The 27,245-nt window shown below is 42.8% G+C and overlaps 1 protein-coding gene across 2 annotated transcripts; it reads right to left on the reverse strand.

The window, feature by feature from the left end:
- Positions 1-7,097: 7,097 nt before the first annotated feature.
- Positions 7,098-14,451, reverse strand: LOC123148916 (mitochondrial intermediate peptidase, mitochondrial). 2 transcript variants are annotated; one of them, XM_044568437.1, is made up of 18 exons: positions 13,934-14,451; positions 13,752-13,833; positions 13,623-13,675; positions 13,471-13,525; positions 13,225-13,363; positions 13,090-13,144; positions 12,119-12,341; positions 11,588-11,683; positions 10,732-10,851; positions 10,504-10,629; positions 9,959-10,114; positions 8,989-9,105; positions 8,668-8,790; positions 8,524-8,591; positions 8,262-8,397; positions 7,980-8,145; positions 7,793-7,855; positions 7,098-7,702 (listed from the first exon to the last, which is right to left on the reverse strand). In XM_044568437.1, the coding sequence occupies exons 1-18, from the start codon at positions 14,077-14,079 to the stop codon at positions 7,617-7,619; spliced, it is 2,010 nt and encodes a 669-aa protein (XP_044424372.1). In that variant the 5' UTR covers positions 14,080-14,451; the 3' UTR covers positions 7,098-7,616. The 2 variants fall into 2 exon arrangements, with proteins under 2 accessions (XP_044424372.1, XP_044424371.1); XM_044568436.1 differs by having other exon boundaries at positions 7,098-7,855.
- Positions 14,452-27,245: the final 12,794 nt, after the last annotated feature.

Genomic DNA, 27,245 nt, shown 5'->3' on the forward strand with positions numbered 1-27,245 from the left:
CCTCAAAGCTCGGCTGGATCGGAGTTTGAGGGACATCATCGAGTTGAACATGTGCAGAATTCGGAGGTGCCGTGCGTTCAGTGCTTGATCGGTCGGATCGTGAAGACGTACAACTACATCAACCGCATTGTGCTAACGCTTCCGCTTTCGGTCTACGAGGGTACGTGGACACACTCTCCCCTCTTGTTGCTATGAATCACCATGATCTTGCGTGTGCGTAGGAAAAAATTTGAAATTACTACGTTCCCCAACAATAATAGCATGGAATAATCAAAAATTATAGATACGTTGGAGACGTATCATTAAGTCGCCAGGATATCTTTGCCTTGAGCAATCAAAATCATGATATTGCATGCCTACGGGTTAATACCCGCGATGGATTATAATTATTGAGGTATCACCATGATATCAATCTCCGGGTATGTTTTTCAATAATGGTATGAATATTTGGGGTTTGATAACCCGCCCTGGCTATGTACTTTAAGTCGCCAGTATACATTGGCTTGCGCAATTGGAATCATGCGCTTATACAATCTTTAGGTTATCACCCTCATTGGACATGGCAATGTAAGCCGGCAATTTGAGCCAATTTTCCAGGTATATTTTTAAATTGTTGGATGAATATGCGAGGTTTGATGACCCGCCCTGGCTTTGGATGTTAAGTCGCCAGTATATTTTGGATTGCGCCATTGGAATGATGCGCTTATAAATCATTGAATTGTTACCCTCACTGGATATGGTGATGTAAGCCAGCAGTATAAATCAACTCTACAGGTATGATTTTCCTGGTTATACAAATATGCGAGGTTTGATAACCCGCCCTGGCTTTTGACTTTAAGTCGCCAGTATGTTTAGGCTTGAATGGCCTTAATTCTAGTCTTTTCCATAATTGCATAAGACTATATTATGTTTGGGTTGTTACCCACCCTAGCTTTTGACGATAAGTCGCCAGGTCATATGCTGTTTAAACTTTGTGCAGTACATGCAGAGTTATGGCTTACATAAATGATTAAGTTCAAGCCCATCATCAAAGATTAAAATTTGTGTTTCAAAAGGGTTATCAATTCTTGATTTTTACAAAGGCTATAAGCCGCCGGGTTATAAAAATCCCGGATTACAATGGATGCGTATTAAGTCGCCATCGGCCAAGAGCCGTCGGGTATTTAACTCCGGATTTACTTGTCAACAGATAAAGTATTCAAATCTTTAATAGCCAAACTTGGCTTTTCATTATGATATTGAATGACTGAGGTTTTTATACCGAATTATATTATTCAAATCTTGAATAGCCAACATGGTTGGGTTTTTATTATGGTTATCAATACCGGTATTATGATTGAGGTTTTCAAAGTCGCTTCAGCGCAATGACTATTATTTCTTTATCAATGGATATGACTTATTCTACAATGGGAGGAATAGTCCTGGGTCATTGCAGGCATACGACCCGGCACTTGAGGGCTACAGTATTCAAATCATGATTATATCAAATATGGAAGTCCCATGTCGCTGCAAGCATGCACCATGACACTTGGGGGATAATGCAAGGTCAATTTTTACTCGCCTTATTGAAGACCCGGCTCATCACATCGTAATGAGCCGGCCCTTGGGGGCTATTAATTGCTCCTGTCAAAGGTAACCCGAAACTTGAGAGCTACATCATCTGCTGTTATTTTCAATGAAGTACATACAAAGTCCCTGCTCATTATTGCATAATGACCCGGCCCTTGGGGGCTACACTAGTTGAAGTTCTTATGAGCATAAGGCAATTACAAGTCCCAGGTTGCTGAGCAAGACAACCCGGTACTTGGGGCTACATATGTGGAATATTCAGTTTATGACTAGTGACCGAGATGAACAACCCGGATTTCTTCAAAGGTTGTGATATTTATGTTGAAGCAAGTCTTAAAGCTATCACTATGTTCCCCTCTTAAGACTTGGGGGCTACAGGCAATTATAAACCGACAAGTTCTACATATTCAAGTCGGCTGAAAATCAAATGAGTATTTCAAGACCAATATTTTTGTTAAGCATTGGGAGCTGAATCAAAGTGAATTATTCTTCACAATATTCTTCTGTGAGAAACCAATGTCAGCAAATTGATTATGAAGCCGGTCTATTGACCAGGACTTTCCAGAAGAAGGAAATGATAAGGACTTAAGGATGATCAGGTGTCGGTTCAGAAAAAACTTTTAACCCGGAGCACAACCTATCAAATTTGTTCTTGTGTCTATTTTGTAGGATCAGTTTAATATGGATAAATCCAAATTAAACTGGGGATTAATATCAGGGATATACCCCGCCAGTGGCGGCGCCACGGTAGGGGCCAGCATGGTCGGCCGCCCCGGGTAGCCAAAATTACGTATACAAAAAAATACGGTTCGTTTTAGTACATGGGCCAATACATGTGGGGATTTGCACAGGAGGCACAAAGGCCCAGTTGCAGTGCAAGGCCTAAAACTAGTTAGCACGGCCACACCCAATCCTTCGACCTCGTCGTACAGGCATTCCAGAAAATCCCCAATCGAGCGGGGCAGCAGCGAGAGTAACCTAGCCGTCGTCGGCTCGCCGCCACAGAGCTCCGCCTCGCTGGACCATCGGCTTGTCGCCGAAGAGCTCTGCCTCACCGGGCCACCGGCCGCGGGCACCTGATCCACATCCATTGTTCGCCGGTCCACATATGGGCGAACGGAAAGAAGCAGCAATCCCGAGCGTGGCCTATGAGGGAGGAGGCAGCGGCGGCAGTGGATCGAGATCGAGCTCATGCAAACGCGCAGTTGCTGTTAGCAAAATTAGCAAGCGCATCCAGTAGGTAAATCCATAAATAGTCCAATCCATTCTTTGCTACTGAATCTCAAGCTCTCGTTCCTTCAATTTCTAGCCAATTATTGAACAGGTTTAGTACTTGACATGGTGATTTTGTAATGTAGGGAATCTTTAAAAAGATGAAGCCAATTGTTGCTTATTTTGGAACTCCACCATCTAATGAATTTCAAGCTCCTGTTCGTGTTCCTGTTCCTGAACCTGATGCAAACATTTTATCCACTGAAGCCTCAGATGCAAACATTGTAGAAGATCTAGTTCCTGAACCTGAAGTGTATAATGAGGGCTCTTTTGATAACACTTTGCAAACTTCTATTGGCGGCTGCCACTTCGTTTTGTCTCACAAGCATTGCAACAAAAGGATCAAAACATAATAAGTGCAATGAACATGATTGTGTCTGTTAAAAGTTTATTGCAACAGCTAAGGGATGACGGATGGGAGGCACTTTTGGCGGCTGCCACTTCATTTTGTATTAAAAGGGAGATACCAGTGCCTAGTATGGATGAGAATATACCAGCAAGGGGTTACCCAAGGAGTTCCCGCAAAATGGTTAGTTGCTTCCATCACTACAAAGTTGAAACATTCAATGAGGTTCTTGACAGAAACATAGCTGAGATGAATAACCGGTTTAGCGAAACTTCAACAAGGTTATTGATATGCATTGCTAGTCTAGATCCTAGAGACTCATTTAGCAGATTTAATCATGTGAACCTACTTGAGCTTGCATCTATGTACTCAGTCGAGTTCGATCCAGAAGAACAATATCATTTGGACGGTCAGCTCAAGATATACATTGATATGATGAAAAGGTCTGATGTTTTTTGCAGTTGTGGCAGTCTCGCTAATCTTGCTCTCAGGTTGGTTGAAACTAAGGAACATTTACACTTTCGTTTGGTTTACCGACCCATCACACTTGCTTTGACTTTGCCAGTAGCGACGGCATCTGTTGAAAGAGTTTTCTCAGCCATGAATATCATTAAGACAGATTTGAGAAATAAGATATCTGATGATTGGTTGAATGATATGCTATGTAGAGCGAGATATATTTGCTAGAATTGATGACAAGAAGATCATAGAACATTTTCACATCTTGAGAGATTGTAGAGGCCATCTACCAAACCCTCCCCGTATACTTACGACTTAGGGTAACTACTTTTGTTATCTGTTTCAAACTATTTGCTTACTTGTTCCAATACATGTATTGATATCAGCTTGTTCACCTGTTGTAGGTATCTATTAGTCATGGAGTTGTTCATTTTGGGCCATGGAATGAATTATTCAAGCAGCGGGAGTCCAAGTTAGTAGTTATGTGTGACGTTTATGTTATATTTTGTGATTTTAGGTGGTTACAACCTAGTTCTCCAGAATCTTAAACTGTTCTGAATCATTGGTCATGTAAATTTTTGAGTGCATCTAGCTTTATATTTGAATTTTATGAGATTTGGTTCAGCGGACTTGCATTCGTCAATCAAATTTTGTGTTCCTTCAATGTTTTGCCCCGGCTAAGTTCAGTTCCTGGATCCGCCACTGAATCCCGCGGTATGACCCGGTCGGAGATATGACCCGACTGGGACTTGGCGTTTCATCGGTAACCCGCCCGAAGACTGGCGACTCACTGATGTCCTGGTCGGGCCTGGTGACTCAGTGGTGACCCGGCAGGTGGTTCAGACGATCGACAAAACCCAACGGCCCAGAAGGCGGCTCATGGGAAGGCCGACTCATATTATGGTGGACCGGCTTAAGAGGAAAGGCATGAGAAATATTTCCCTTGCAAGGAAGCAAGACCTGGACTTGTATCCGGCTTGTAATAGAAGATAGACTAGTCCTAATCCTACTAGGACTAGTCATGTAACCCGCGCCTTCAACTTATATAAGGAGGGGCAGGGCACCCCAAGAGGAAGAAGTTTTGGATCAATTGGACAAATTAGGGTTAGACAGACAATTATATAGCTCTCGAGATAGAGCACCCTTGTAATCGTAATCATCATCATCAATATCAATGAAGCAGGATGTAGGCTTTTACCTCCACCGTGAGGGGCCAAACCTGGGTAAAACCTCGCGTCTCTCGTCCCGTTCAACCCCTCTCAAGCCACCAATTAGACGTGTTGGGCCTCACGACTAAGTCCTTTCAACGAGGACATCTGCTGTGACAAATCCATGACACATCCAAAAGTCTGAACTGATGGAGGAAGGTGGGCAATATATTTCAACACTCCCCCTCGGGTTTATCGATGTAGGTCTCAAGACCTTTTGGCTCGGATACCATACTGAATTCATACTCCAGCCAACTCATTCAAAAGTCTGAACTGATGGAGGAAGATGGGCAATATATTTCAACATAATCTTCAGAATGTACAATCACATATCGACCAATCGTCATCATTTGATAAAGCCCTGTTCAACTCCCCTCTAAAGATGAACGAGTAATACTATGGTCAGGATGCACAAATCCCACCGTCGGTCTTCAACACCCCTCACGTAACATCACCACCTCAGAGGAGTCAGAACCGCATTATTGTGTTGGTAAGCATCAGAGACGCGTCGTGTCGGCAACGTATCTGGTGCATCGGGGCAATTGGTGCTACTCGTGCACCGGACCCTATTACACACTAATAAATGTTCAAAAAATCCAAAAAAAATAGTGCATTGACACCATCAATGTATGTTGTCACAAAAATTTAGATCAAAATTTAAAATATTGCTCGAGATACAAAAATGACAATTTGACATCAATGTGCTAATGGGCCAAAACTGAAACCCAGCTTGTGTTATGTACTATTTAGTGCCAAATTTGTCATTTTTATATCTCGAGCAATATTTCGAATTTTGATTTGAATTTTTGTGACAACATACATTGATGTTGTGTTAATTCACTTTTAAAAAACAAATATTTTTAACAAGGGGGACCAGTGCATCAATAGCACCAATTGCCTTGGTGCACCACATACAACCTCACGTCGAGGCCAAGCCCTTGCATGCTCTGTGCATGTGATCAATCCTCGTCAGCATGTCATGACCGCATGTTTGCTTTGACGTGCTTAGACTTGACCGAAGTTATCAAAAATATGGTTTGACAAGTGAAAAAAGTTGGTGATTTTGAGCTAAAGTCTGTCAGATAGGCCTTTCTGGGAGACCAACTAGCCATAAGTGTCATCAATTACCATGGAATTGGAAGTGAAAGCTACGATGATCTTAAAGAACGCATCTGATAGATCATTCTCTCAGCATGCATGCATCAGCTCACAGTCGCCAAAGTGAACACAAATGTCAAGTCTTCGACACCTACATGGTTTGGACAAGATATACAAGTTGGTGACTGTGAGCTAAGCTCATACAAGTAAATCTTTCCGGGAGACCGACTAGGCATGAGTGTGAAGCAACATGCATGCGCAATAGCTGAGCCAATAGAACATACACTTACAATCTTGTACTTTCCAACGACCTAATAGAGTAAAGAGAGATTGGAACCTCGAAGATGTCATGGTTGGAGGTAAGTGCAAGGTACTCAGTACAATCTCTATCATTTGAGCTACCACAATGGTCAGACTCCTAGCAAGGTTAATTTTCCACTTGGCCGTCCTGGCGTTGCTAGCTCCTGTACAAATCTAGGTCGGTACAGTCACAAGTCTTGATGCTTCCAAGTCCTAGGATATTGCGAGTCTCGTCGGTATTGCAAAAGTAGATCCAACCAAGTGCAAATGTGTGCCTATTGCGTGCATGGTGTATGCTTATATGAACCTAGCGACGATCAAGCTATGCTCCTTACTTGGACCTTAGGTGTGCAGGGTGGCTTCTTTGTGACTTGTGACCCTATTCTACCTCGCTTCCCACTTAAATATGAACACTACTACACTAAGGTTTGATGTCATGTATTGCAACAACCATTCAATGGATGCTTTCAGACAGAACACATGGGCCTTCGTGCGCTATTCTGAGCATCCACTCCCTCAATGAAGTAGGCCCTATTAAAAAACTTGATCATATCAATTCAAGCCTTCACATTCGCTGCCTTAAAGTGCATTGTCACTAACAGGTGTTTGAAATATACGGTCGTGTATAGCTTCCTACCAGATGTTTGGGTCATATCAATTCAAGTTCACAGTGTAGCTCCTCAGATGCCCCACATTTTGAGAGGCTGCACATTCATCTATTAATTCCATCATCACAAACAAGAAAAATAAAGCCTAAGCAGCCATAATCTTCACAATGCACAATTCACGTATGGATCACATATCATCGAATCGTCATTTAATAAAAGCCCTGCCATGACAGCATATTTGCTTCAACGTGCTTAGACTTGGACCAAAGTTATCAAAAGCACCGATAAGGTTTGACAAGTTATAGAAGCTGGTGATTTTGAGGTAAAGTCGATACAAATGGACCTTTCTGGGAGACCATCTACCCATACGTGTCATCAGTTACCATGAAGTGAAACCTAGGATGATCTCAAAGAACACATCTGACAGATCATTCTCTCAGCATGCATCAGCATATATAGTTGACTTCTAGAGTATGATCATCAGTAAGAGATGATACACTCAGTTGATCTAATATGTGAACAAGAAATATATTTAGGATCTCGAAATCACAACTAAGTTCCTTGTCAAGAACCTCATATAACTATCCCAGCTGTATCTTCTACACCTTCAGCTATCCTGTGGCACCTGGCCAGGAGATCAAGCTCTTGAAACTCCCAACGTGCACTCCTGCCTTTGGTTTCGAGTTATTGACCCTTTGCTTTAATCAACCTCAGTGTAAAAAAATAATGATCCCAGTATGCGCCCTTGGTGGTATTTCACAAACCAACTTCTTTACACAATGAGCTAATGTCAGGGATTATTCCGCCGCCAGAGTTTTTAATGACGGAATCACCTGCAAAATCTTTCAACAAGGCAGATGGATCCTTAGCCCCACCATGTCTTAAGAACTTGTCCCTAATCGCGCTACCTGTGCTGCGGGACAATGGATCACCTTGGCATACTTCTTGCCATATAGTTGTGGCAAAACATCTAGCATAGAGATAGCTATAGTACCCTGCAATAATGTTAAATAAGAGGTTATATGGCCTTATGAGAAGCATCGCATGCAAATCAGTTTATGGAACTTCCCAGATGGAAAAAAAAGTTCATGAAACTAGAAGACAGCTAGAAACCCCTACCAGCGCCATAGTTTATAAGATGAGAAAACCGAGTGTGCCAGTGAGTGCCTTCTACATAATTCCAACTCGTGTGCTTTCTTTTCAAATCCGCAACAGCAGAAATTGTGTCCACTGGCTTCGATGTGTGCTCCCCAAACAAAGTTAAGTCCATTATAGAATAAAAAACCTGGGGGACAGGCACGATAACACAAAGTGGCACAATTAATACAAGGACAAGGTCAACAAACATAACTGGCCAGCTTTGATGAAGTGATAAGAAACTAAGTAGAAATATAAGCAAACCTGTCGCTGGAGGTCAGTAGCCGGAAACATGTTTCGAGAAGCATTTAGTGCCTTTACCAGCTTTTCTGGTATTGGATCACCAGTTGTTTCATCTAGAGCAAATGTCCTCAAGACACGGTAGTCCCACGCATAGAACCTGCAATGGAAATTACACTCAACTATCGTTAAAGAGTCCAATAGCAAAAGAAGTTTGTTTTGGATACGCCATAATTAGATAGACTGTCAAACTGCGAATCTATTTTTACTAACACGTCATACGTACTCAAAAAGGTTTGAGGGTGTTTCAGCGACATCGAGAGCAACTCTAGTACCAGAGAAATGCTGATATTCCTGCAAATATCAATGTGCTGCCAGATAAGATATGCAGAAATCGTATGATAACCTGAATGAAGAACCAGCAAAATACCGTTCTTGATAGCAGAGAATGAAGGGCATGGCCAAACTCATGGAAAAGAGTTTCGACATCACAATGGTTGAGCCTCGCAGTTAATCCCCTAGAACTCGAGAAGTTGCATACCAATGCAATGATCTGAAAAGCAAGAACACAATTGATTGACATAAACTGAACTGGCAGTACGAATTTGAACTATATAATTTTCCAAGATGGGGATCTATTAATCTAGTTCCATTAAGTGGTATGGAATTTGAGATGCCACTCCCTTATGGGAAAAAGCATAGTTTTACTGCAAAAATAAACAATAACCAATACGAGATTGCGAGGATATACTGGAAGTTGGTAGTTCGTGTCAGACAATCGCCGGCCCCCTCTGATTGCAAAATGAGCACATCCTGGGTATTTACCCTTTCTGGAGTAGAGATCGAGATACATAAATCCTAAATCACCCTGTTGATTAGACATGTTACAAGGTGTGTTTGAGTGGGCACGAGGATTAAGAACGTTATGAAACCAAGAAAAAAAGCAAGAAAATGATCATGAAAATCATAAAACCAAGAGAAACACAAGAAAAACAACCATGCTTTTTAATATATGTACCTTGGAAGGGGGGAGGGGGATAGTTAATGAGAGCATTGCATACAAGTGTGGGAGAGAGAAGATGCGATAATCGAGAAAAACAAGGATGTACATCTATAAACTAATTAAATTCACATGTGTGCATAATACTATGGCGCAAGACGAGTAAAATATATGAATTACAGAAAGACAGAAAAAAGGAGTGATAATTTCGAAGTTTAAATAGATCATTCATTAAGATATACAAATACTCGATCAGGGTGATGGAGAGAGCTTTATCACATCATAATACGTGCCTGATAGCTTTGAAATCATTTGTGACATTAGCAGACAATTTTATGCTATGGTAGCCAATTTATGGTATACATGAGAAAATAATGCTGCAACAGACTTCTGCTATGTTTCTTGTAGTTCTGACTATAAACTGTTTCTATGGGATTTACGCTACTCAACAACAGGGCATGGCCCGTCCATTTGATAGAAGTTCGTTGCTAATTTGGACCAGATAATTATAGGGCAGACTATCGATAGGCATTGTTAATGTCTATTAGGTGTGACATACCAGAGCTGTACTTGCCTACTTGGCCATCCTTTCACAAACCACAAGTTATTTCTAAGGGCTGTCATTTTGAATTTAGTAATTACAAAACTTCGAGCAGGTACGAACATCAATTGCAAATTTACACTTATGTAAAACTATCTTCTAAAGGTAGCACATTATTACCTCATCAGGGTGATGGAGAGACAGCTTTATCACATTAGGATGCCACGACTCTCCGTCCCCCATAGGAACTTGATGAAATGTGGCACCAAATAATGATTCCACCAGCACGTTTAAGCCCTTTATGCATTGGGACAATGGAAAATACGATGCAACAACCTGATACATAAGAAAAGATAGTATCAAAAAGGATAAAAGAGAAGGGAAGGTAGCCTGCAGGAAACAATGAAATAAAACAATAGCTCACATCAAGTAAAAATTTATGTCCTCAAGAATTTAAGCAACTGCAGAAAATGAAGCTTTTCAGACTAAATATATGAAACTATTAAGCGATTCTGTACTTCAGTTTTCTTCCCCTCATAATACTTTTAGCTTATAAAGTACCAAATGTAGGTTTGATTTAGCTTCTATCAACATATATTATGCAAAGTGTGTATTTACATACATTATTTAACAGGAAATACCTATATTATGGTAAGAAACCTAAATAGTAGTATATTTAGCATTACTTTCAACAATTGTACATCTTTGAGATAAATAGCACATACCGAGGGATCCACAGTATGTGCAGATGATTTCATCATTCCAATGAAATAATCCTCATCCCATGGTTCAAGATCAACACTCTTGTCATTACATACTCTTCTCTTAAAATCTTTTATAGTATTAAATTCCTGCATCAAAGGTTGATATAAGTAGAGAAACCACTGGTTGGATATAACGATGTGTATTATGTATGCCAATATTAAGTTCACCCCCTTCAGTCCCTTGAATACCTCATCAGCTTTATGCCTAACAGTGTCACTCAAATCGTTGAGAAATGACATGACCACATCGACAGATGCAGCCATGTTAGGACGAATAGCAAATTCAGCATATGATCTGCAACCCATAGTCTGCGAAAAGGATAAAAAAAATGTTGTAATTTTCCTGGAATAAAAGTAGAATTAAAGAAATACTCGTACTTAATAATGTAATCGATGTCATCATATTTGATGAACATTCTTAGGAAAGTATATCAGGTCCAATTTTGTTCTGTTTCTTCAAACTTCCATTAAACTACAGAACTGAACAACAGAGTACACACATCAAATACTGGATTAATTTTTGTCTGCTAATAACATGTGATCCAAAGATGAGCTAATGCATGTGAGTATGTGACATTTAGCTCAGACATTTGCTAACAATAGAAAGACAAAATATCCAACATGGGTCATCTAGACTCCAGAACCCCCTTGAGAGAACATTAATTTTCCTCACGATCAACCATGTTTTCCCCATGGAGATACAAAGTGTTCATTACTTGTCCAAATAACCAACTTCGTGACACTCCTGAATAATTCTCATAGCAATGCCACCTCAACCAAGCAGCCAAACTACAAGGTTGAAACTGACAAACAAGGATCTCATATCCTTCAATTGGTTTACTAAGATATTAGTGCACAGAGGAATTCATGCTAAGTTGACTAATCTAGACTGCTAGAAAACCTAACCAAAGCTTAAACGTCATCACCGTATTCAGATCGTAAGTTTACCATGCGCACCATCAAGTGAAGTTTAGCACAAAGATGTTAAAACATTAGCATCAGGTTGCCTCTAAATATACTCTATGATATAGAAAAATGCATTTACCTTTGCAAACTCATCACGAGCATCTATAAGTTCGTCAAGAACACCAATGTTTTCACGAGGTTCAGAGTTTCCTACAACATATACCTGTCTCCTGACCTTTGGAAATTTTGGAACAGTTAGAATGCTACTAGCATAAGTGTGATGACATACATTATAGCTATACAAATATTGCATCAAAAGGGTAGGAAAGATAAATAGCTAGACCAAAAAATGGATAAGATATTTCCACGTAGAATAAATAAGTGAGCACAAAAAATCCAAACATTGCTAAAAATATCATGAACATGTATGGGTATTCAAAAACGAGTTGAGATCAACCCATGAAAACGCGCAAACAGTAAGATAGTTCATTTGCCTTCACTGCTCACCACGGGAGTAACCGAGATAGTAGAAAAAATTGAACTGATGGTTTGAATGGATTGAGGTCAAACAGGTTTTGGACACCCCTATGGATATGTATGTTTACGTCATGCAAATATAAGGATGTAAGGAAGTTTTGCAATGCTTATGAGTGGAACAAAAGGAACATACCTCCTCATCCGAAGCCCATCTCAGTGCTGATGATACAGATCCTGAGTCTGTCACTATCCTTACACCCTTTTGCCTTGTAGCGTTCATTGCATTGCTCTGTTCTTCAACACCCCTAGGTTTAAAACGACTAATAGGTTTGAAATTATGTTGTATATTCCTTGGAATACGCGAAGCTGGATATATATCCACAAAACCTGGTTTGTTCATAACATTTTCATTGAACCTGACAGAGCAACAAGAAAGAGCATAACAGTTACAGGTAATTTTCCAAATTGAATCGTCAAGCTAAATGCAGTGCAAAGATTCAACTCGGTAAAAAAAAGGTATAACAGAAATATACTGGAGAGGGACCACAACATGAATGCTACAAGCACAGAAGGGAGAAATGTGGTTAAACTGACAAAAAAATGTAAAGTTAGCAGGTTCTGTAGCTATTTAGAATAGTCGTATTGCTCATAAAGATTAATTATGAATAGGTGAAAGCAGAATTGTTGTGCAATGAAGCAAATATACTTAGAACCAACAGTTTATTTCTTGTTTTCAACATTGCTGGAAAAGGAAGGGAAACCATCATCGGGTTCCATCAAATAAACCAATGATAACAAACCAAGTGTGCAATTTAACCCTCATCTTTAATAGTATGATGCCGCTGAAGCGCTTGTATTAGCAATATCTAGGTAAGCATTTGAAGAAAATAATTAGAAGATCCAAATATCAGGCTTTAATCAGTCAACGAACTTAACAAACAAGCTACAAGAAATATATAATCAAAACATAAGCATGACATTGGTTAGTGGGAACTCAACATTAAAGATGCTTACCAACAAGTAATGCCACTAAACAATGAAATCACTTGCTGATAGTCAAGTAGGAGATGTGCAACTACAACATGGAATCCAAAGTCAATATGGATAGTTCAACAGTGGAAATAGTACTGAGCTTAGCAACGGCCAGTGTCCAATGGTACCTACTTTCTACCCAGATGCGCAATTGCAAGGTTCAGCTGATTAACACGCTCGAGTTTATCTGCAATGGTAGAGCATTATGTTTCTAATTCAAATTAAAACTGACAAGAAGCAACGGAATATAACTGTCAGTATGGCAACCTTTAGGAAGATGAATCCCTCCTTTCTCAAAGTCGACACGCAAGTTATTTGCTGCCTTCCGAGATTCCTCTGAGAGCAGGGCACCTTCACTCTCAGCTTTTAGTATCGCGTTGTATAAAGTAGTATTTGTGTTCAGGTACTGCAGAAAATCACAGAAAATGAAATGTTACAGTTCTGGTTTGGTCATTTCACTCTGGTGTCTGGTCTCTCCTTTTTCATATATGCCATTTATGTTATAGACCTTACTTGAAGATGCTCGTAAATCCTCATTGATGCCTTATCTGCTTCCTCCGCAAATTCCCTAGTTCACATACATATTAATTCAGTAAAAAACTGAAAGCACTTCACTGCAGAGCATCCAAATTACACAACAAGCAAGCAGCCGGTCATCCACTCACCTATCTGGGTGCGTGTTCCTGCACAGCTCCGCCGAATCAATGACCGAGCAAACCTAATAACCAATCGTCAGCTATCCCACATCAAACCACACGGATTAAATAGAAATTAACCTAAGAAGAGAAAGGTACAGTGTTGGAGATCTCATCCATGGTGCGAACAATATCCGCAGCCGGCGGCAGCTGCGCAATGTGGGCAACAAGCTCGTCCGACCTGCAAATTCGAGCAAACGGTCACAGAAAATTTAGCGAGCGATGGTTGGGGCGGGGCAGTATTGGGGATCGAAGGGGTTCAGGGTTTTTCCCCCCTTTACCGCTGGATGGCCTCGTCGACGAAGCGGCGGAAGCCCTTGGCCGTGCGCAGCACATCGAAGCCGTACAGGCCCGTCTCCGGCCTCGCCGCGGAGGTGGAGAAGGCGGCCACCGCAGCGCGGCGGGCGGCGGCGGCGGCCTGCAACATCGCGGCAACGTGAGCGCTGGGCTTATCGGTCCCGGAGAGTGGTAGGAGATGACAGGCGCTTGAGCGGCGCCGCTGATTCCGCCGCGTGGTTGGTCGGTACGGCTGCTCGCCCGGTGTCCGCCGGGCCGCCGCCAACTGGAGCTAGGCTGCCCTTGCACAAGAGGAATGTGACGGGACGGGAGGGCAGAGCGAAAACAGCTGCCGCCGCTGGGTGAGAACAATCCTCGGCGCTCTGAGGAACGGGAGGAGCTCGCCGGTGGGTTGGAAGTCGCCGCGCTTGGGCGGAGGCGGCTGAGCTCGCCGCGCCGCCGCCGCGCCGTGTAGGGGTGAGCGCGAAGAGGGCTTGGGTCTCTCTCGGTCGGTCGAACCAGGTCGGGCGCTTCGTTCGGTCAGACCGAACCGGACATATCTACGAACAGGCCCAAAATCTAGAGAGCATTATTTTTTTTGTCTGTTTTGTTTTTTCTTTTGATTTCTTTTAAAATGAATTGCTTACCGCATGTGTCTCGTGGTTTCCTTCTGACTCTTGATTTCTTTCTCGTGGATGTAACAAACTGAAACGCTACTCCCTCCGTTCTAGTACAATATACTCTCTTTGTTTCTAAAATGAAGTCTGTTTAAAGATTTTAATATGGACAACGTACGAAGCAAAATGAGTGAATCGACACTCTAAACTACATCTATAGAATATGTAGTCCATATTAAAAAAATTAAAAAGACTTATATTTAAGAAAGGAGAAAGTATACTACATATTCACAACAAAGTATAATGGCGGGAGTTGACACTTTGAGGAGAGGTTACATATAAAGAATTGGGACGGAACCATAGTGAACATTTGAGATGATTCCTTCTATTGGATAAAATTAGGGGAAAGGAGCCCACCCACTTGAATTTGAGGGACGGATAGGTTTGTTAGTAAGGTTACGTTAGACCCGGGCATGGACAACCCATCCCGAAAAGCCTGGCTCAAAATCCCGACGTTCTGCCTGGGCTCGAGCTTAGCTTTTCGGCCCGAGTCTGGCCCGAAAGCCGAAAAAGCCCGAACAGTCCACAAATGACTATTTTATTAGAAACATAGGTAAAATATATTACAAATGACTATTTTATTAGAATAATATGGTGTTCATGTGTTTCGGCCGGGCCGGACCCGGGCTTGAAATTTTAAGGCCAAGCTTTGGAAAGCCCGATCCGACGAATGCCTAGGTTTTAGGTTACGTAAAAGGAGCACGTAGGATCATTGTTGAGGAAATCGTTGTTGGAAATATGCCCTAGAGGCAATAATAAATTAGTTATTATCATATTTCCTTGTTCATGATAATCGTTTATTATCCATGCTAGAATTGTATTGATAGGAAACTCAGATACATGTGTGTATACATAGACAACACCATGTCCCTAGTAAGCCTCTAGTTGACTAGCTCGTTGATCAATAGATGGTTACGGTTTCCTGACCATGGACATTGAATGTCGTTGATAACGGGATCACATTATTAGGAGAACGATGTGATGGACATGACCCAATCCTAAGCCTAGCACAAGATCGTGTAGTTCGTTTGCTAAAGCTTTTCTAATGTCAAGTATCATTTCCTTAGACCATGAGATTGTGCAACTCCCGGATACCATAGGAATGCTCTGGGTTGCCAAACGTCACAACGTAACTGGGTGGCTATAAAGGTGCACTGCAGGTATGTCCGAAAGTGTTTGTTGGGTTGGCACGAATCAAGACTGGGATTTGTCACTTCGTGTGACGGAGAGGTATCTCTAGGCCCACTCGGTAGGACATCATCATAATATGCACAATGTGATCAAGGAGTTGATCACGGGATGATGTGTTATGGAACGAGTAAAGAGACTTGCCAATAACGAGATTGAACAAGGTATCGGGATACCGATGATCGAATCTCGGGCAAGTACAATACCGCTGGACAAAGAGAATTGAATACGGGATTGATTGAATCCTCAACATCGTGGTTCATCCGATGAGATCATCGTGGAACATGTGGGAGCCAACATGGGTATCCAGATCCCGCTGTTGGTTATTGACCGGAGAGTCGTCTCGGTCATGTCTGCGTGTCTCCCGAACCCGTAGGGTCTACACACTTAAGGTTCGGTGACGCTAGGGTTGTAGAGATCGGTAACCCGAAAGTTGTTCGGAGTCCCGGATGAGATCCCGGACGTCACGAGGAGTTCCGGAATGGTCCGAAGGTAAAGATTTATATATGGGAAGTCCTATTTTGGCCACGGAAAATGTTCGAGATTTTTCGGTATTGTACCAGGAAGGTTCTAGAAGGTTTCGGAGTGGGGCCCACCTGCATGGGGGGACCCACATGAACGTGGGTAGTGGGGGCAAGGCCCCACACCCCTGGTCAAGGCACACCAAGATCCCCCCTTAGAAGGAATAAGATCATATCCCGAAGGGATAAGATCAAGATCCCTAAAAAGGAGGGATAACAATCGGTGGGGAAGGGAAATGATGGGATTTCTTTCCTCCACCTTTGCCAACGCCCCAATGGACTTGGAGGGCAAGAAACCAGCCCATCCACCCCTATATATAGTGGGGAGGCGCATGGGAGCCGCACCCTAGCCCTTGGCACCTCCCTCTCCCCTCGTAACACCTCTCCCTCTCGCTGAGCTTGGCGAAGCCCTGCCGAGATCCCCGCTGCTTCCACCACCACGTCGTCGTGCTGCTGGATCTCCATCAACCTCTCCTTCCCCCTTGCTGGATCAATAAGGAGGAGATGTCTCTCCCAACCGTACGTGTGTTGAATGCGGAGGTGCCGTCCGTTCGGCGCTAGGATCATCGGTGATTTGGATCACGACGAGTATGACTCCATCAACCCCGTTCACTTGAATGCTTCCGCTTAGCGATCTACAAGGGTATGTAGATGCACTCTCCTTCCCCCATTGCTATATTACTCCATAGATTGATCTTGGTGATGCGTAGAAAATTTTAAAATTCTACTACGTTCCCCAACAGTGGCATCATGAGCCAGGTCTATGCGTAGTTTCTATGCACGAGTAGAACACAAAGTAGTTGTGGGCGTCGATTTTGTCAATTTACTTGCCGTTACTAGTCTTATCTTGATTCGGCGGCATCGTGGGATGAAGCGGCCCGGACCGACCTTACACGTACACTTACGTGAGACAGGTTCCACCGACTGACATGCACTAGTTGCATAAGGTGGCTAGCGGGTGTCTGTCTCTCCCACTTTAGTCGGATCAGATTCGATGAAAAGGGTCCTTATGAAGGGTAAATAGAAATTGGCATATCACGTTGTGGTTTTGGCGTAGGTAAGAAATGTTCTTGCTAAGAAACCTATAACAGCCACGTAAAAATTTGCAACAACAATTAGAGGACGTCTAACTTGTTTTTGCAGCACATGCCGTGTGATGTGATATGGCCAAAAGGATGTGATGAATGATATATGTGATGTATGAGATTGATCATGTTCTTGTAATAGGAATCACGACTTGCATGTCGATGAGTATGACAACCGGCAGGAGCCATAGGAGTTGTCTTAATTTATTTATGTCCTGCGTGTCAACTTAAACATCATGTAATTACTTTAATATATCGCTAAACCGTTAGCCATAGTAGTAGAAGTAATAGATGACGAGACAACTTCATGAAAACACGATGATGGAGATCATGATGATGGAGATCATGATGTCATGCTGGTGACGATGATGATCATGGCGCCCCGAAGATGGAGATCAAGAGGAGCAAAATGATATTGGCCATATCATGTCACTATTTGATTGCATGTGATGTTTATCATGTTTTTACATCTTATTTGCTTAGAACGACGGTAGCTAAAATAAGATGATCCCTTGCAATAATTTCAAGACAAGTGTTCCCCCTAACTGTGCACCGTTGCGAAGGTTCGTTGTTTCGAAGCACCACGTGATTGTTGGGGAACGCAGTAATTTCAAAAAAAATTCCTACGCACACGCAAGATCATGGTGATGCATAGCAACGAGAGGGGAGAGTGTTGTCTACGTACCCACGTAGACCGACTGCGGAAGCGTTGACGCAACATAGAGGAAGTAGTCGTACGTCTTCCCGATCCGACCGATCCAAGCACCGTTACTCCGGCACCTCCGAGTTCTTAGCACACGTACAGCTCGATGATGATCCCCGGGCTCCGATCCAGCAAAGCTTCGGGGATGAGTTCAGTCAGCACAACGGCGTGGTGACGATGATGATGTTCTACCGACGCAGGGCTTCGCATAAGCACTACAACGATATGATCGAGGTGGAATATGGTGGCAGGGGGCACCGCACACGGCTAAGGAACGATCACGTGGATCAACTTCTTTTTCCTAGGGTGCCCCCTGCCTCCGTATATAAAGGAGCCAAGGGGAGGGGGCCGGCCAGCCAAGGAGGGCGCGCCAAGGGAGTCCTACTCCCTCTGGGAGTAGGATTCCTCCCCCCAATCCTAGTTGGAATAGGATTCGCTGAGGGGGAAAGAGAGAGAGGGGGGCCGACCACCTCTCCTTGTCCTAGTAGGACTAGGGGAGGGGGGAGGCGCGCGGCCCATCTTGGGCTGCCCCTTCTCCTTTCCACTAAAGCCCACTAAGGCCCATACAGCTCCCGGGGGGTTCCGGTAACCTCCCGGTACTCCGGTAAAATCCCGATTTCACCCGGAACACTTCCGATATCCAAACATAGGCTTCCAATATATCAATCTTTATGTCTCGACCATTTTGAGACTCCTCGTCATGTCCATGATCACATCCGGGACTCCGAACAATCTTCGGTACATCAAAATGTATTAACTCATAATAACTGTCATCGTAACATTAAGCGTGCGGACCCTACGGTTCGAGAACAATGCAGACATGACTGAGACACATCTCCGGTCAATAACCAATAGCGGGACCTGGATGCCCATATTGGCTCCTACATATTCTACGAAGATCTTTATCGGTCAGACCGCATAACAACATACGTTGTTCCCTTTGTCATCGGTATGTTACTTGCCCGAGATTCGATCATCGGTATCCAATACCTAGTTCAATCTCGTTACCGGCAAGTCTCTTTACTCGTTCCGTAATACATCATCCCACAACTAACTCATTAGTTGCAATGCTTGCAAGGCTTATGTGATGTGCATTACCGAGAGGGCCCAGAGTTACCTCTCCGACAATCGGAGTGACAAATCCTATTCTCGAAATACGCCAACCCAACATCTACCATTAGAGACACTTGTAGAGCTCCTTTATAATCACCCAGTTACGTTGTGACGTTTGGTAGCACACAAAGTGTTCCTCCGGTAAATGGGAGTTGCATAATCTCATAGTCATAGGAACATGTATAAGTCATGAAGAAAGCAATAGCAACATACTAAACGATCGGGTGCTAAGCTAATGGAATGGGTCATGTCAATCAGATCATTCAACTAATGATGTGACCTCGTTAATCAAATAACAACACTTTGTTCATGGTTAGGAAACATAACCATCTTTGATTAACGAGCTAGTCAAGTAGAGGCATACTAGTGACACTAAGTTTGTCTATGTATTCACACATGCATTACGTTTCCGGTTAATACAATTCTAGCATGAATGATAAACATTTATCATGATATAAGGAAATAAATAATAACTTTATTATTGCCTCTAGGGCATATTTCCTTCAGTCTCCCACTTGCACTAGAGTCAATAATCTAGATTACACAGTAATGATTCTAACACCCATGAAGCCTTGGTGTTGATCGTGTTTTGCTCGTGGAAGAGGCTTAGTCAACAGGTCTGCAACATTCAGATCCGTATGTATCTTGCAAATCTCTATGTCTCCCACCTGGACTAGATCCTGGATGGAATTGAAGCGTCTCTTGATGTGCTTGGTTCTCTTGTGAAATATGGATTCCTCTGCCAAGGCAATTGCACCAGTATTGTCACAAAAGATTTTCATTGGACCCGATGCACTAGGCATGGCACCTAGATCGGATATGAACTCCTTCATCCAGACTCCTTCGTTCGCTGCTTCCGAAGCAACTATGTACTCCGCTTCACATGTAGATCCCACTACGACGCTTTGTTTAGAACTGCACCAACTGACAGCTCCACCGTTTAATGTAAACACGTATCCGGTTTGCGATTTAGAATCGTCCGGATCAGTGTCAAAGCTCGCATCAACGTAACCTTTTACGATGAGCTCTTTGTCACCTCCATATACGAGAAACATATTCAGGTATTTCAGGATGTTCTTGACCGCTGTCCAGTGATCCATTCCTGGATTACTTTGGTACCTCCCTGCTAAACTTATAGCAAGGCACACATCAGGTCTGGTACACAGCATTGCATACATGATAGAGCCTATGGCTGAAGCATAGGGAACATCTTTCATTTTCTCTCTATCTTCTGCAGTGGTCGGGCATTGAGTCTGACTCAACTTCACACCTTGTAATACAGGCAAGAACCCTTTCTTTGCTTGATCCATTTTGAATTTCTTCAAAATCTTGTCAAGGTATGTGCTTTGTGAAAGTCCAATTAAGCGTTTTGATCTATCTCTATAGATCTTTATGCCTAATATGTAAGCAGCTTCACCGAGGTCTTTCATCGAAAAACTCTTATTCAAGTATCCCTTTATGCTATCCAGAAATTCTATATCATTTCCAATTAGTAATATGTCATCCACATATAATATCAGAAATGCTACAGAGCTCCCACTCACTTTCTTGTAAATACAGGCTTCTCCGAAAGTCTGTATAAAACCAAATGCTTTGATCACACTATCAAAGCGTTTATTCCAACTCCGAGAGGCTCGCACCAGTCCATAAATGGATCGCTGGAGCTTGCACACTTTGTTAGCTCCCTTTGGATCGACAAAACCTTCTGGTTGCATCATATACAACTCTTCTTCCAGAAATCCATTAAGGAATGCAGTTTTGACATCCATTTGCCAAATTTCATAATCATAAAATGCGGCAATTACTAACATGATTCGGACAGACTTAAGCATCGCTACGGGTGAGAAGGTCTCATCGTAGTCAACCCCTTGAACTTGTCGAAAACTTTTTGCGACAAGTCGAGCTTTGTAGACAGTAACATTACCGTCAGCGTCAGTCTTCTTCTTGAAGATCCATTTATTCTCAATCGCTTGCCGATCATCGGGCAAGTCAACCAAAGTCCATACTTTGTTCTCATACATGGATCCCATCTCAGATTTCATGGCTTCAAGCCATTTTGTGGAATCTGGGCTCACCATCGCTTCTTCATAGTTCGTAGGTTCATCATGATCTAGCAGCATGATTTCCAGAACAGGATTACCGTACCACTCTGGTGCGGATCTTGCTCTGGTTGATCTACGTGGTTCAGTAGTATCTTGTCCCGAAGTTTCATGATCATCATCATTAGCTTCCTCACTAACTGGTGTAGGTGTCACTGAAACAATTTTCTGTGATGTACTACTTTCCAGTAAGGGAGCAGGTACAGCTACCTCGTCAAGTTCTACTTTCCTCCCACTCACTTCTTTCGAGAGAAACTCCTTCTCTAGAAAGGATCCATTCTTAGCAACGAATGTATTGCCTTCGGATCTGTGATAGAAGGTATACCCAATAGTCTCCTTTGGGTATCCTATGAAGACACATTTTTCCGATTTGGGTTCGAGCTTATCAGGTTGAAGCTTTTTCACATAAGCATCGCAGCCCCAAACTTTAAGAAACGACAATTTTGGTTTCTTGCCAAACCATAGTTCATAAGGCATCATCTCAACGGATTTTGATGGTGCCCTATTTAACGTGAATGCGGCCGTCTCTAAAGCATATCCCCAAAACGATAGCGGTAAATCAGTAAGAGACATCATAGATCGCACCATATCTAGTAAAGTACGATTACGACGTTCGGACACACCATTACGCTGTGGTGTTCCGGGTGGCGTGAGTTGCGAAACTATTCCACAATTTTTCAAATGTACACCAAACTCATAACTCAAATATTCTCCTCCACGATCAGACCATAGAAACTTTATTTTCTTGTTACGATGATTTTCAACTTCACTCTGAAATTCTTTGAACCTTTCAAATGTTTCAGACTTGTGTTTTATTAAGTAGATATACCCATATCTGCTTAAGTCATCTGTGAAGGTGAGAAAATAACAATATCCGCCACGAGCCTCAATATTCATTGGACCACATACATCGGTATGTATGATTTCCAACAAATCTGTTGCTCTCTCCATTGTACCGGAGAACGACGTTTTAGTCATCTTGCCAATGAGGCACGGTTCGCAAGTACCAAGTGATTCATAATCAAGTGGTTCCAAAAGTCCATCAGTATGGAGTTTCTTCATGCGCTTTATACCGATATGACCTAAACGGCAGTGCCACAAATAAGTTGCACTATCATTATCAACTCTGCATCTTTTGGCTTCAACATTATGAATATGTGTGTTACTACTATCGAGATTCATCAAAAATAGACCACTCTTCAAAGGTGCATGACCATAAAAGATATTACTCATATAAATAGAACAACCATTATTCTCTGATTTAAATGAATAACCGTCTTGCATCAAACAAGATCCAGATATAATGTTCATGCTCAACGCTGGCACCAAATAACAATTATTTAGGTCTAATACTAATCCCGAAGGTAGATATAGAGGTAGCGTGCCGACCGCGATCACATCGACTTTGGAACCGTTTCCCACGCGCATCGTCACCTCGTCCTTCGCCAGTGTTCGCTTAATCTGTAGTCCCTGTTTCGAGTTGCAAATATTAGCAACAGAACCAGTATCAAATACCCAGGTGCTACTGCGAGCTCTAGTAAGGTACACATCAATAACATGTATATCACATATACCTTTGTTCACCTTGCCATCCTTCTTATCCGCCAAATACTTGGGGCAGTTCCGCTTCCAGTGACCAGTCTGCTTGTAGTAGAAGCACTCAGTTTCAGGCTTAGGTCCAGACTTGGGTTTCTTCTCCTGAGCAGCAACTTGCTTGCCGTTCTTCTTGAAGTTCCCCTTCTTCTTCCCTTTGCCCCTTTTCTTGAAACTAGTGGTCTTGTTAACCATCAACACTTGATGCTCTTTCTTGATTTCTACCTCCGCAGCTTTCAGCATTGCGAAGAGCTCGGGAATAGTCTTGTTCATCCCTTGCATATTATAGTTCATCACGAAGCTCTTGTAGCTTGGTGGCAGTGATTGGAGAATTCCGTCAATGACGCAATCATCTGGAAGATTAACTCCCATCTGAATCAAGTGGTTATTATACCTAGACATTTTGAGTATATGCTCACTGACAGAACTGTTCTCCTCCATCTTGCAGCTATAGAACTTATTGGAGACTTCATATCTCTCAATCCGGGCATTTGCTTGAAATATTAACTTCAACTCCTGGAACATCTCATATGCTCCATGATGTTCAAAACGTCGTTGAAGTCCCGATTCTAAGCCGTAAAGCATGGCACACTGAACTATCGAGTAGTCATCAACTTTGCTCTGCCAGACGTTCATAACATCTGGTGTTGCTCCAGCAGCAGGCCTGGCACCCAGCGGTGCTTCCAGGACGTAATTCTTCTGAGCAGCAATGAGGATAATCCTCAAGTTACGGATCCAGTTCGTGTAATTGCTACCATCATCTTTTAACTTTGCTTTCTCAAGGAACGCATTAAAATTCAACGGAACAACAACACGAGCCATCTATCTACAATTAACATAAACAAGCAAGATACTATCAGGTACTAAGTTCATGATAAGTTTAAGTTCAATTAATCAAATTACTTAAGAACTCCCACTTAGATAGACATCCCTCTAATCCTCTAAGTGATCACGTGATCCAAATCAACTAAACCATAACCGATCATCACGTGAGATGGAGTAGTTTTCAATGGTGAACATCGTTATGTTGATCATATCTACTATATGATTCACGCTCGACCTTTCGGTCTCCGTGTTCCGAGGCCATATCTGCATATGCTAGACTCGTCAAGTTTAACCTGAGTATTCTGCGTGTGCAAAAACTGGCTTGCACCCGTTGTAGATGGACGTAGAGCTTATCACACCCGATCATCATGTGGTGTCTGGGCACGACGAACTTTGGCAACGGTGCATACTCAGGGAGAACACTTCTTGATAATTTAGTGAGAGATCATCTTATAATGCTACCGTCAATCAAAGCAAGATAAGATGCATAAAAAGATAAACATCACATGCAATCAATATAAGTGATATGATATGGCCATCATCATCTTGTGCTTGTGATCTCCATCTTCGAAGCATCGTCATGATCACCATCGTCACCGGCGCGACACCTTGATCTCCATCATAGCATCGTTGTCGTCTCGCCAATCTTATGCTTCTACGACTATCACTACCGCTTAGTAATAAAGTAAAGCATTACATCGCGATTGCATTGCATACAATAAAGCGACAACCATATGGCTCCTGCCGGTTGCCGATAACTCGGTTACAAAACATGATCATCTCATACAATAAAATTCAGCATCATGCTTTGACCATATCACATCACAACATGCCCTGCAAAAACAAGTTAGACGTCCTCTACTTTGTTGTTGCAATTTTTACGTGGCTGCTATGGGCTTAAGTAAGAACCAATCTCACCTACGCATCAAAACCACAACGACAGTTTGTCAAATAGACTCCGTTTTAACCTTCGCAAGGATCGGGCGTAGCCACACTTGGTTCAACTAAAGTTGGAGAGACAGTCGCCCGCAAGCCACCTATGTGCAAAGCATGTCGGGAGAACCGGTCTCGCGTAAGCGTACACGTAATGTTGGTCCGGGTCGTCTCGTCCAACAATACCGCCGAACCAAAGTATGACATGCTGGTAGGCAGTATGACTTGTATCGCCCACAATTCACTTGTGTTTTACTCGTGCATATAACATCAAACCATAAAACCTAGGCTCTGATACCACTGTTGGGGAACGCAGTAATTTCAAAAAAAATTCCTACGCACATGCAAGATCATGGTGATGCATAGCAACGAGAGGGGAGAGTGTTGTCTACATACCCACGTAGACCGACTGCGGAAGCGTTGACGCAGCGTAGAGGAAGTAGTCGTACGTCTTCCTGATCCGACCGATCCAAGCACCGTTACTCCGGCACCTCCGAGTTCTTAGCACACGTACAGCTCGATGACGATCCCCGGGCTCCGATCCAGCAAAGCTTCAGGGATGAGTTCAGTCAGCACAACGGCGTGGTGACGATGATGATGTTCTACCGACGCAGGGCTTCGCATAAGCACTACAACGATATGATCGAGGTGGAATATGGTGGCAGGGGGCACCGCACACGGCTAAGGAACGATCACGTGGATCAACTTCTTTTTCCTAGGGTGCCCCCCTGCCTCCGTATATAAAGGAGCCAAGGGGAGGGGGCCGGCCGGCCAAGGAGGGCGCGCCAAGGGAGTCCTACTCCCTCTGGGAGTAGGATTCCTCCCCCCAATCCTAGTTGGAATAGGATTCGCTGAGGGGGAAAGAGAGAGAGGGGGGCCGACCACCTCTCCTTGTCCTAGTAGGACTAGGGGAGGGGGGAGGCGCGCGGCCCATCTTGGGCTGCCCCTTCTCCTTTCCACTAAAGCCCACTAAGGCCCATACAGCTCCCGGGGGGTTCCGGTAACCTCCCGGTACTCCGGTAAAATCCCGATTTCACCCGGAACACTTTCGATATCCAAACATAGGCTTCCAATATATCAATCTTTATGTCTCGACCATTTTGAGACTCCTCGTCATGTCCATGATCACATCCGGGACTCCGAACAATCTTCGGTACATCAAAATGTATTAACTCCGGTCAATAACCAATAGCGGGACCTGGATGCCCATATTGGCTCCTACATATTCTACGAAGATCTTTATCGGTCAGACCGCATAACAACATACGTTGTTCCCTTTGTCATCGGTATGTTACTTGCCCGAGATTCGATCATCGGTATCCAATACCTAGTTCAATCTCGTTACCGGCAAGTCTCTTTACTCGTTCCGTAATACATCATCCCGCAACTAACTCATTAGTTGCAATGCTTGCAAGGCTTATGTGATGTGCATTACCGAGAGGGCCCAGAGTTACCTCTCCGACAATCGGAGTGACAAATCCTATTCTCGAAATACGCCAACCCAACATCTACCATTGGAGACACTTGTAGAGCTCCTTTATAATCACCCAGTTACGTTGTGACGTTTGGTAGCACACAAAGTGTTCCTCCGGTAAATGGGAGTTGCATAATCTCATAGTCATAGGAACATGTATAAGTCATGAAGAAAGCAATAGCAACATACTAAACGATCGGGTGCTAAGCTAATGGAATGGGTCATGTCAATCAGATCATTCAACTAATGATGTGACCTCGTTAATCAAATAACAACACTTTGTTCATGGTTAGGAAACATAACCATCTTTGATTAACGAGCTAGTCAAGTAGAGGCATACTAGTGACACTAAGTTTGTCTATGTATTCACACATGCATTATGTTTCCGGTTAATACAATTCTAGCATGAATAATAAACATTTATCATGATATAAGGAAATAAATAATAACTTTATTATTGCCTCTAGGGCATATTTCCTTCAGTGATGATCGGGTGTGATAGATTCTAACGTTCGAATACAACGGGTGTAAGCTAGATTTACACATGCAATACACTTAGGTTGACTTGACGAGCCTAGCATGTATAGACATGGCCTCGGAACACGGAAGACCGAAAGGTCGAACATGAGTCATATAGAAGATACGATCAACATGAAGATGTTCACCAATGATGACTAGTCCGTCTCATGTGATGATCAGACACGGCCTAGTTGACTCAGATCATGTATCACTTAGATGACTAGAGGGATATCCATCTGAGTGGGAGTTCATTAAATAATCAGATGAACTTAATTATCATGAACATAGTCAAAAGGACTTTGCAAATTATGGCGTAGCTTACGCTTTAGTACTACTGTTTTAGATATGTTCCTAGAGAAAATTTAGTTGAAAGTTGATAGTAGCAGTTATGCGGACTGGGTCCGTAAACTGAGGATTGTCCTCATTGCTGCGCAGAAGGATTATGTCCTTAATGCACCGCTCAGTGAGCTGAACCTCGAGCGTCGGTTGTGGATGTTGCGAACATCTGACATACATGTTTTGATGACTACATGATAGTTCAGTGCGTAATGCTAAATGGTTTAGAATTGAGGCACCAAAGACGTTTT

The sequence above is a fragment of the Triticum aestivum genome, chromosome 7A (genome assembly GCF_018294505.1).
Source record: "Triticum aestivum cultivar Chinese Spring chromosome 7A, IWGSC CS RefSeq v2.1, whole genome shotgun sequence".
In the NCBI taxonomy this organism is placed as follows: Eukaryota; Viridiplantae; Streptophyta; class Magnoliopsida; order Poales; family Poaceae; genus Triticum; species Triticum aestivum.